At 40.6% G+C, this 11,963-nt stretch overlaps 2 protein-coding genes across 12 annotated transcripts in view; one reads left to right on the top strand and one right to left on the bottom strand.

Moving 5' to 3' along the window:
• TCERG1 (transcription elongation regulator 1) overlaps positions 1–6,322 on the top strand; it is a 55,080-nt gene extending 48,758 nt beyond the window's left edge. For 8 of the 11 annotated variants that reach the window (XM_081035174.1, XM_081035176.1, XM_081035169.1 and 5 more), the window contains 4 exons: positions 1,253–1,432; positions 2,557–2,640; positions 3,969–4,069; positions 5,253–6,322. In XM_081035174.1, coding sequence (XP_080891300.1) covers positions 1,253–1,432; positions 2,557–2,640; positions 3,969–4,069; positions 5,253–5,454 — 567 coding nt within the window. In that variant the 3' untranslated portion in view covers positions 5,455–6,322. Of the gene's footprint in view, positions 1–1,252; positions 1,433–2,556; positions 2,641–3,968; positions 4,070–4,880; positions 4,975–5,252 lie in introns of all 11 variants that reach the window. The other 3 variants (XR_013992359.1, XR_013992360.1, XR_013992361.1) reach the window with 1 other exon arrangement.
• Positions 6,323–8,704: 2,382 nt separating this feature from the next.
• GPR151 (G protein-coupled receptor 151) lies at positions 8,705–10,811 on the bottom strand. Its single transcript, XM_081035844.1, has one exon. The coding sequence runs from the start codon at positions 10,689–10,691 to the stop codon at positions 9,420–9,422; it is 1,272 nt and encodes a 423-aa protein (XP_080891970.1). The 5' UTR covers positions 10,692–10,811; the 3' UTR covers positions 8,705–9,419.
• Between the last annotated feature and the right edge of the window lie 1,152 nt (positions 10,812–11,963).

Raw genomic sequence — 11,963 nt, forward strand, 5'->3', positions numbered from 1 at the left:
GTGGCCCATGTGGGAATCGAACTGGCAGCCTTGGGAGTTAGGAGCATGGAGCTCTAACTTCCTGAGCCACCGGGCTGGCCCCAGAAATCTTTGTAGAAGACAAAGCTGATTTCGTCACCCTCCCTGATGCTTATTCTTAGCAATGGCCTACTTTTCAGATTCCATCTCCTCCACATAATATAAAAGACTCTTCATTTCTTGATCCCCCTTCGTATTACCTAACCCTCTTTGGTTTCCTCTCTTGACCCTAATTAGGCTCTAGCCTTGAGGAACTTAACCTTTAATGAATCACACTGATGAATCCTACTGTTGCTCATGCCAGTCCCTCGATCGAGAATGCTTTTACACTTCCCAGGACAGTGGCAAACTTCCTCATTCTTCAAGAGCGCACACAGCTATCTCTTCTGTGAGGCTGATCCTGACCCACCTGGGCAGACCTGAGCTCACTGTGCCCTGTGCTCAGCATGTACCTCTGCAGCCCCAATGACATGTGACCGCAATGACTGGCTTATGTGCCTGCTTCCCTAAAACAGTGAGCCCTTTGAAGGAAGGGACAGCATCTCACTTGTACTCCCAGTGCCAAGTATGGGACTTAACCTGACACGTATTTAGATGCTTGATAAATGTTGGTTAAATCAGTGTTTTCTTCTTTCTTACCTTTCTGTATTTTCAACCTCCCCTATTTTTTATCCTTGCCAGCAGTGTGACTTTTTTGATAATGCCATTACCCACATTGAAGCATACCTTTCTGCTGGTTGGTGAACCAGCAAGGCCTGTCTTGTCTGTTACCTTGTCTTCATAACCATGTTCATTCTTGCTTATGCTTCCAATGTGTAATTGATAAGTCCAAATCTGAGCTCAGGATTTGTGGTGTGTGTGTGTGTGTTTGTGCTACTTGGTGCTACAATTAGACAATGTATATCCTATTTCGTTTGTATTCATCTCTCTACTAAAAGTCTGTAAGATGTTAGGTAGAGTACCTAAGTATTATTAAAGTTCTTGGGGACCATGGTTGATGGGAGATACCTTCTCTTCATCCTTTCCCACCTTTACATTCATACTTGATAGCTTAGGTGTGCTCTGGGAGGTAGGTTTTCTGACTTACAAAGCAGATTTTCAGTGACTGCTTAACTAACGTGAAGTCACCAAGAGCTTCTTTTATTAAATGTGTCATCTTTTGTAAACAAACGAGGTTTTTATTGTTGAAATATAAGAAGATAAGTCTGGTGATGGATACAGTTCTCTGTTTCAGGTACGTTCTTCAGATGTGTCATGGTCTGATACCCGGAGAACTCTCCGGAAAGATCACCGCTGGGAATCAGGATCCTTGTTGGAAAGAGAGGAGAAGGAGAAGCTCTTCAATGAGCACATTGAAGCGCTCACCAAAAAGAAGAGGGAGCACTTTCGGCAGCTTCTGGATGAGACTTCTGCAGTAAGTTTCTTGTTTTTTCTTACTAATCTGCACAGTTCTCCGTTAATAGTTCCCAAAAGTAAAACATTGACACGATTTTTAGTGGTGTGCTCTTTAGATCCATTACTGGAATTCATGGGTTTTATGACACTTTCTTCTAGGATTTTTTCCAAGTGAAATGTTGATGGTATTCTTACTATTTAGAAATTATTTCCTTTTGCAGTTTTCAAATTCATACCTGCTCCTGTGGCTATTCAAAATATCCTCAGCAGGCCCGGCCTGGTGGCTCAGGCGGTTGGAGCTCCGTGCTCCTAACTCTGAAGGCTGCCGGTTCGATTCCCACATGGGCCAGTGGGCTCTCAACCACAAGGTTGCCAATTCAATCCCTCGAGTCCCGCAAGGGATGGTGGGCAGCGCCCCCTGCAACTAAGATTGAACACGGCACCTTGAGCTGACCTGCCTCCCGGATGGCTCAGTTGGTTGGAGCGCAACCTCTCAACCACAAGGTTGCCGGTTCGACTCCCGCAAGGGATGGTGGGCTGCACCCCCTGCAACTAGCAACGGCAACTGGACCTGGAGCTGAGCTGCGCCCTCCACAACTAAGATTGAAAGGACAACAACTTGACTGTAAAAAAGTCCTGGAAGTACACACTGTTCCCCAATAAAGTCCTGTTCCCCTTCCCCAATAAAAAAATCTTAAAAAAAAATATCCTCAGCAGTGTGTCATCAGAGATCCCTCCTAATGATAAATGTAATAGATGCCCGTTGTTTGCTCCATTTTCTTTCTGGTATCATGGCCCCCTTGTTTGGCAGTTTGAACACTGTTGCCCAGGTTTTGCTCTTGTTTATCTGCTCTCTTTTGGTGATGGTTTCTTCAGAAGTTACGAAGTTGCCTTGGAAATGCAGGGTTTGCAGGTGATTGTCTTAGGCCACCTTGAAAGTATGGCCATGAAAGTAACTCTTGTGGCAAACCAACAAAAAGAAACTGCCTTAAAGCTGCTTGCTTGTCCCTAAGTAGGCCAGGTATGCTTGAGCATTCCAAGAGATGGCAGGTCAGTGTGTAATATTACATGCCACGTGCTGCAGTTTGACCCCTCGTTAAGAGTGAGTTGTATTTATGGTTTTTATTCACTTTCTTTTCAAAGATCACCTTAACATCCACCTGGAAAGAAGTAAAAAAAATCATTAAGGAAGATCCTCGGTGCATTAAGTTCTCCTCCAGTGACAGGGTAAGAGGATTTTTGTCTGAGATTTACTGTCAGTTTATAAATGTTAATCGGGTGCTTAATCAGCAGCACTAGTGTCATGACCAAAATTAAGTTGATGGTTTTAAGTGTATAACTTTTAAGTGTATGAGAAAGAATTTTGAATTTTAAGTTCACATTCTCCTTTTTGCACGATGCATTAACAAGACAACACAATAGAAACTTTAAAAATTTCATCCTTGGGGTTAAAACTGTATTTTGGGATCCCGGAGATTTAATGAAGCTATGGTTCTTATTTATTGTGTAGTCAGTTCCACTAGATGGATGTATTCAGGCTGGCGGTTAATGCCACGCTGTCACAGTGCTTCACTGAAGCTACGCCCTCAGAACTCCATAACGTCATCTCTAGTTCTTGAGAGCTCAGAGGCTTTGGAGTAGGGGAACCTCAGATGCGTGAGGTTTGTGGAAGCGGAGCCCTGTTCTGGTGCCCAGGACTCCTCTGTAGGGAACAAACTCACCTCGGGTCTGAAATAGTGAATGAAGTCAAGGAAAGTGTAGCTTACTCCAGTCTGTTTTATTCCTTGGCCTTTCGTTTGTTCTTTCTTCCCATCATTCTCCTTTCCTGGTTGGTTTCTTTAGGTCTAGAAGTCCAAATACTCTTCTTTTTCATACCCTATTAAGTTGTGTTTTAGATGTTTGGGCCACAAGATACACGTGGCTGGGAAAGAGTGGCAGATACACAACTGAGAGATCCAATCAGTTTCTAACTTTCTGATTGTTTAGAATTGATAATAAGTTCTTTTCTTAAGGCCAGAGAGTTTATATCTGTCATAACTTATTACTAAAAATGTTAAATGCTCAGTATAACTTACTTACGAAAATTAAGTTGGTGTATCCATAAATTATACCACATTAGTATCTTCTGCTAGAAGACAAATACAATTTAACGCACATTTAACTCTTTAATTTCTTTATTTTTTAAGAGCGTCTGTCTACCACTTGAGTTTGTTATGAAGATTAAAGGGGATATTCTTATAAAAACCTCAGTGCAGTGTAGCACATAGCGAGCCCTCAGACTTTAGCCACTACTAATATATTATGTGGTTCCTAATTCTTGCTCCCTTTTTTTCTAAAAAATGTACATTGCAGATCTTGCGTTTTAATGATGGTTATGAACAAATAAATGTACCTTATTGTGTTCTTCTTTTGAATTTTTAATTTTATGATTTATATGACTTAGAAATTTAACAAATAAATTCATTTATAAATTTACTGGTTTAATATCTGATTTAATTTTGGAATTGTGGTTTTTTTTTTTTCTAATCTTGTCTAATCTTGTTGTCTTTTTGCAGAAAAAACAAAGAGAGTTCGAAGAATACATCAGAGACAAATACATCACAGCCAAAGCTGACTTCAGGACGCTTTTGAAAGAGACCAAATTTATAACATATAGGTGTGTGCAATGAAATGTTTCATATCAGCAGTTATCGTCTTTACTAGTTCTTGCTCTAATGGCCAAAGCATACTTTGCATTCACACACATGTTAACATTATTAATTTTTAAGAATAACAAGCCAACTTTTATCAAAGGCCGAATGCAGCCCATCTATACCTTAATTTTTTTTTTTTTTTTTAAAGAAAGGGCCCAGATGTCAATTCTTATTTTGTGTTACCCACCATCCAGTTTTTCAAACATACTTTTGTTTTTACTTCACTGCTTTTTTAGGAGTACCCCCAACTACATACGAGTTGTATTTCATGAAGATAATTTTTAAACAGTCCTTCACTATCAGTTATCTTTGCCTCCTCTGAAGACTATTCAGTGGTGTTGAACCATTCTGAAAGTTGAAATCTTATTTAAGCTCAGCAAAAACATCTTTTTCTCAGAGGAAAGCAGTTTCCTGGATACTTTTAACTAAAAATTTTAAATTATAAAACCAGAGCTTTCAAACAAAATTTCTCTGTAACATACCCTGTAGTCCCCCCCACCCCCAACAGTTTATCATCAGGAAAAGTTTTACATTGCTTAGTAACCACCAGTAGGCAGGAAACCGTTGTTGTTTCATGCTCCGGCTTTTCTTCCTTTAAGAGAAAAAAGTTGAAACATCTAATGAAGGGTATGTGCACGGGAGGATAGATAGTGCTGAGGGTGTGGTTTTTAGGTATTTTGTCATTGGATTTTTTGGTCAGGATCCTTAATGTTTTGCATCAGCTTGAGCTTTTAAACTAGATGTGAAGTAAGACTTCTTTCTACATTTTTATAGTTAATTTAGTGAAAGATGTGAAAGTGAAAGCTTGTGAAAGATGCTGGGATTGGCAGCCCTGCAGACTGAAGTCCTCTGTTCATCCACAGAACAGGTACAGCACGGGCAAGATTTACCCACCCACCCTCAGCCCTGATCTGGAGGGACCACCAGTAGGGGTGGGAGGGTAATTCAGCTTCTGAGGCCCTTTCACTCCTTGGAGTCTTTGCTGAGGCGACTTACAAAGGTGACCACTGCAGTGAAATTTTTCTTAAAAAAAAAAAAAATAAATAAATGGAAACACAATTAGGAACTAGATGGACATTTCCAGCTCATTTCTGAAAGACCTGTGAACAGCAGTCAGTAATTCTTGGACTTCTTTTCTTATTTCAGATCCAAAAAGCTAATCCAGGAATCTGATCAGCACCTGAAAGATGTAGAAAAAATTTTGCAGAACGACAAACGGTATCTAGTCCTAGACTGTGTGCCAGAGGAGAGGCGGAAACTGATCGTGGCGTATGTGGATGACCTGGACCGCCGGGGTCCACCCCCGCCGCCCACAGCATCAGAGCCCACGAGACGATCCACAAAATAACTGCATACTCTTCCACAGGGGTATCTATTAATTCAAAATGCTTGCATGAGCCAATTTCGGGTTTTTACATGTTATGTGCATTAGTCAAACAATTGCAGAACCATCTGACGAAAAGAAGGAGAAGCATTTGTGAACAAGTTGCTGAACAGAGAACACTTTGGAAATATTTATGCTTTTCTTTGTGTGGCATGACTGACATACATACTCAAATATAGGCTGTCTCTAGTAAATCTAAAATCTTGAAGCTAAAAATCATCCTTTTATGAGGTGTGGAAGTCAGTGACTTTTGGTGACGTTCTTCTAGCAGTGTTATACATGCAAGACGTAAGAGCATTTGTGGTTTGAACTTGCAGGATACAGATACCACAGACTCCAAGAAAACCTAAGTTGGGGTTTGTTTTGTTTTGATTTTGTTTTTTAAAGCGGGTAAAAGAGAACACACTGAAAATTGAATTCTTATCTTCCAGAGGTTAAGATTATTATAATGGACATACTTTTACCTTTGTCTCTAAAGAACACTTTAGTTTTATTTGGTCACTTATGTGCTTTGATTATCCCCTCTAAATTATAGGCCAGGTCTTGTTGTTTAGCCTAAGAGAAGATTTCTGTAGTAATTTCTTCTCAGGTATGGAACCACAGTCATACTAACATGTGGGCCATAATAGGACTGCTGGTTAAACACTTTTTATTCACCATTAAGTGATCTTCATCAATATTCTGCATTAGACAACAGATTACCTTTCTGGGTGTTCCCTGTAAACTATACTCCTGTTGGAATGTTAAACTTTTGTTTCTAAAGTTTAATTTTGAGATGTTTGAATGTTCAGTTTATGTATTTGAACTACAATAAACCAACCCTTTTTATATATGTGGATTGTATATGATTATTACATAATTTGTAAAAACTGCTTTTAAACCTGTTCTTTCCAGCAGCAGCTGATGTAATTTGGCACAAAGAAAGCTGACTTTAAAATTGGATATCACATCATTTTGAAAGGCTTGAGTATAATAATAAATTACTTGCAGCATAAGACAGAAGGAGCTTGGAAAGAGCCATTTGGGTGTCCAGTCCCTCGGCAGTATCTCACTGCTTTATATGAAGATGCTGAACTTTGTGGTGTTCTTGTCTTTGCCTTTTATATTATTAACAGTGATAGTTAATGCTGCTTTGGCATCTTTTCAATGTGTCGTACACATCATACCATAAAACTTACTTTTCATTCCCAGTTGTTCTTGGCAGCCTTACCTCCCCAGTTTAAGAAGATCCTATTTCATTCCTTCATAGATTCCTAGTTTCAGAGTACCACATAAATGTTTAGAAAAATATATGTTAGGATAATCTATTTTCTCTGTTATCTCTCACCTTCTGTGATTGTAACAAAACCTAAAAAGGAAACACCACCCGATTTGTATTTGTATGTTACAGACACACATCACACACAAACAAAGACATTCACATCTCTGTTACTAATACTTAGCTTAAATATATTAAGTGCCACGAAACTTACGTGAACTCTGTATGTAGAAACTTAGAATTATTTGGCTACGGTCGACTGGTAAAATTGTAATTAACAGAATTTGTTTTCTTTATTTCACCTTCTCTTTTTTTTTGAGGTTCATTTTTATAAATTCATTGAGTGATTTTTAATTTTTATGAGGAGTGAGACTGAAATGTTTAACAAAAAAAACATGACTGTTACAGATACGTGACTGTCCTACAAAGGTGAAATTTCCAGAGTGCTTTATTTTGTTATTTTGAATTCTGTAGTATTGTTTGCCCACACGCTACATTCTGTTTCTCAGAGTAGTGTGAAGAAAATGGTTTGGTGACATCTCATTTCCTACTTTTATTGCAAAGTACTTGGGATTGATTGCTGATACAAATTGCAAATCAAACTCTTCTACGCAGATTTCTTTAAGAGATCAAGCCAGGACTTTGTGTATTAGGTTCTTAATGAAAGGGATGTTGTCATCACACTGGGTTTCCATATCTGCATCTTGATTTGGTGCTTCTCAGCAGACTTTGTAAACATACATTATTTCGTTTATTCTGAGACCTGTGCCAGTGTTAAGGTCTGACCTTCCCATAAAGCCCCATTGTGCCAAAGGGTGAGTTTGAAAGGAGCATTTAAGACAAGACAGCTTGAAATCTTCTGAAGTGAAACATAATTGTTTTTATTTGTTTACAAGTTAAAATATCAAACACTGGAATTTTATGTCCTACATTTACTATCTATAATGTATATAAAAATCTTAAATAGTTCACTGCAGACAATTTTAAAAGGAATGCCTTTGTATAAGTATCATATCACAAAAACAATATTTTGGATACTTAGGTTAAGTTGTACTTTGTGTGCTGTGAGCCTTAAAATTTTATAATGAACCAAGTAAAAAGAAAACAGCCCTCACTTCTGTGTTAAAAAGCAAACCATGACCATTTGTAAAAACAAAAACTGAAAAATCCCGACTGAACTTTATTTAAAAAATAATTCCATCAATTGCATATGTTTTATATTTCAATCTCTTCTTGCTTGCCTTAAAGGCAGTTTTTTTTCTGAAAGAGTCCTTCAGTGAAAATACACCAGAGTTTCATTACAAAGTAATCAAGAACCATGGATAAATGTCCTTACAGTATTATTGGGTATGCTTTACCTTGCTGTAAAATGAACAGTTATTTCCTGTTATTCAAGTTATACTGGTAATATGTTTGGGAACACTAAATTTTAGTGCTTTTCTTTCTGCATTGCTCTTGTGTGTTTGTTTTCTACTCTTAGGCAAATTCTCTGTCTTGTGTCCACTGAATTTTTTCTTTTTCCGTACTAATCTTTTTTTCTTGTTACTCTTGCTCAACTTTATAACTTAAAAACCCTGAGGCATTTTAAAAGTTGGGCTGGGTTCACGTTCAATGTTATAAGTATGTTTAATGCCATTTAGCAAGAAAGTTCACCATCTCTGTCCCCCTTTTATATTTATATTTGACAATTGCCTTCAGTAATTAATACCTATATCATTAGTCATAACTTATAATTTATCTTGAGAGGAAGGAGATACTGCGAGGAACAGATTGATTTCAGCTTACAGAAGAGTAACTGTCTCCTGCAGTTTGGAAGAGCAGATACTTGGGAAGAGAAACAAGGATAGTTTTTAAGCTCTTTCAGAGTATACAAGGTTGGTGCAAAAGTAATTGCAGTTTTTGCAATCATCTTTAACCTTTTAAACTGCAATTACTTTTGCACCAACCTAATAGAATGTCATGCTAAGATGCCAAAATCCTGAGACTTAGAAACTGAAAACTCACTGTGGTGGCATTAAAATCAGTGAGGCAGGTTTTAGTATAAGGCAGAGTTTTTACTGAAACTTAGTCAAAATAAGCCATGATTTGAAATTAGCCCAGAACTGGAATAAAGTGGTGTTCCTTATTCTGCAACCTTCAGTCTTGAACATTGTGTATAGATTTTCATCAAGTAAATTTACTTATTTTAAGCAAATGCAAATAACTCATTACAACTTATTCGTTAGTGTGTGTTAAAAATCTCTTAACTGGATGTAGATTGTGAGCTTTGGTTAATGTGAAATAAAGCTTGACAGGTGAATTTAGGGCTAGCAGGTTCAGGAAGAAACTAAAGGTAAAGGCTTTTGACAGATAAGCTCTACCCCAGCCAGTACAGAGCTGCTCCTAAAGAGTGGCCAATAAAACAGCCATTGCGAACAAGAGACAAAATAGCTGGGCTTTCTAGTCACTTGTACAATTCTTTCCACAGCCAGGTTACAATTCTGAAACAATTATTGCTCCTAGCAACAATTACTGCTACTAACTGCACATTTTGGAAATGCAGACTGAAGCATTTTTGTCATTTCTAATGGTAATAATTCTTACCATGTCATATATAGTACAGTCAGCAATATCAATAAGCAGCAGTACAAGTAAATACAGTCGTCACGATTTGGTTTGCTTTGAAACTTAATCATTTCTCACACTCTCCTGTCTCCCGATCTTCATGTTCCCAGGGCGTAGGGTCATTGTCTTGTACACAAAGGACTGTGTCCCTCTCGTGCCAAAACTGCTCTACGTCAGGGAGGATGGGGATCTCTGCCTTCTCAGTTTTCTCTTGGCTGGAGGAGGGAGAGCCAGTTTTCTCTTTCTCTGGCATGGATGTTGGGGACCCTGGAGAGGGGATGTTCTCAGGAAGGACCTCTAAGTTACCAGCTGGTGCTTCCTGAGACTCTGAGGCAGCTGGATGTCGTTTGGCTATCATCCCTTTCCATATGCCTTTCAAGCCTTCCTTGAACTCTTCTGACATCACTAGAAAAATGAGAGGATTTGCCGAAGAGATGGAAAACATCAGGACTTGAGAGAGGGCTAGAAAACCCTGTGGCGGGGCCGGGCCTCCAGCCTTCAGATGCCATGTCCACAGCCAAGCTATCCATTCAGGGAGCCACAGGAGAGCAGAGGTCATGCCCATGCTTAGCAACATCACTGTGCGTCGCTTCGAGCGCACCTGCTGTCTAAGGTTTTGAGTCTTAGTTCCTCGCTTTTGACATCGGCTGTAAGCTCTCCAGAAATAAAAGCTAGCAAAGAGTAATGGAAGGCAAAATACCAAGAGAGGGTAGAGCTTACCAAACACTGACATGAACTTTTCGGCCACGGCGGGTACGTCCATGAGGCACATTTCCACACCTGCGTGAAGCCGAGTGGTGCTGAAGACCCATTCCGGCAGGGGTAGCAGGCTAGCCACGGCCCAGATGGCCACCAGCACTGACCAGGTAGTGCTGGTGTGGACACTTCCTTGCTGGGCTGGGTCCTTTGCATTCATGAAGCATACTTTGGCCACTGCAACGATTGTCAGGCTCTTGGCTGCCATGCATGTGTGGATGAACCAGTCAGAGGACTTGCAGACAAACCAGCCTAGATCCCATACACCTTTGGAGTATGCTGTAGCTCGGACAGGTGCAGAAAACAGCAGGAGAGAGAGATCAGCCAGGCTGAGATTCAGAATCAGGGAGTGGATCAGGGATGGCTTTCCTTTCGAAGCACTGTGAAGGAGGATGCCAATCACACACAGGTTCCCCACGAAGCCCACCAAGCAGACAGCCACCAAGAAAGCAGGGATTATGGTCCTCCAGTCCTTGGAGTCAGAGGGCAAGTACCCTCCGGCGAAGTGGAGGTGAGCAAGGGACACGTTCATGGTGCTGGAGTTGGAGTCTGCAGAGGCGGCCGCCAGCATCACCTTTTCCATCCAGCTCCTGCTTACAGAAGGTCGCTTTCTTTTTGTCTTTTAGTCTTGGCTCTTTTGCCTAGGAAATAAATATGCTGTTGTCAGCGTCAAATGACACCTCTGGACCCTTATTTTCTGAGAGCAGAATGTGGAAGGAGGTTGACTGCTAAGCTCTTCTCCGCTGCAAGCGATATACCTTGATTGCTGTGAATGACAGGCAGCAGGGGCGAATGGTTGCTGCTCATTAGCAAGTCTGATATCAAAGTGTCAGCCCTGTGGAGTACAAACCCGACATACCCATAAATGATAAATGAGAACATACGTGTAAATGGGATATGTTCCTGGGGGGGGGGGTCACTGGAGCCAGTCAAGGCAATTATTTATTTTCAACCAGCTGTTTCTAAAATCTTGACTGCGGTCTAATGCAGTAAACACTGCATCTGAACTACAGAGTCCCTGAAAGTTAAGCATGCACCAGAATCCCCTGGGTCATTTGATCCAGCAGGTCTGCAGTAGGTAAAGAGCACATTTCTTTGCTCTTAGGATGCTGAGTAGCCTCCAGTAGACAGACTATTCTATTCTGAGACTGTGATTGAAAAAAAGAAAATTATGGAACCAGGGAGAGATTGGGGCTTAGAAAGCCGAAGCCCAAGTCCAGTATGCGGTGGGAAAGGATATATGAGGGCAGAGGAGACAAGGACGCCCAGCTGCTGGCACTCAGAATTTAACACCTGGTTCCCCAGCTTGGACGTGGGTTTTCAGCGTAGCCTTCTCCCTCTGTCTACTTCCACACACGCGAAGATTCCAGCAACAATGCAGCCGCCACCCCAAGTGCCTCAGCTGGGTCCCAGGCGGCTTTTCCTAACAGGGACACCACCCATAGTGATGATGCCAAGAGAGAGCCCCTAGAAACTCAGAAGCAACAGAAAGTCTGAGCCACAGACCTCATTTCATTTGTATAATTTTAAGTTGCAAGGGGCCTCAGCCAGCTTAATCTTCAGAAGAATCTAGACAAAGCAAATTGGTGGCCAAGCTTGAACGCATTAAGTGGCTTCTGATAAAAGCAGAGCTAAGTGTCAGCTCTTATCAGGGCTAGGTGATGTTTACCCTATAGCTCAGTTCCAGGGAAGGGAACTCCGGTAATAACACCGGGTTACCTCGGAGATAGTGTGGATTTGGTTCTAGAACGCAATAAAAATATCGCAATAAAGCGAGTGGTAATTTCTGCTGGTGGAGGGTTTCACCTTCAATTTGTAAAAAGCGCGACATCTGTGGAGCACACGAAAGGGGAGT

This window comes from Rhinolophus hipposideros (assembly GCF_964194185.1).
Source record: "Rhinolophus hipposideros genome assembly, chromosome: 23".
Taxonomy (NCBI): Eukaryota; Metazoa; Chordata; class Mammalia; order Chiroptera; family Rhinolophidae; genus Rhinolophus; species Rhinolophus hipposideros.

Excerpts from the sequence above, each read along its gene's own strand:
- GPR151 (XM_081035844.1), bottom strand. The coding sequence starts at position 10,691 with ATGGAAAAGGTGATGCTGGCGGCCGCCTCTGCAGACTCCAACTCCAGC.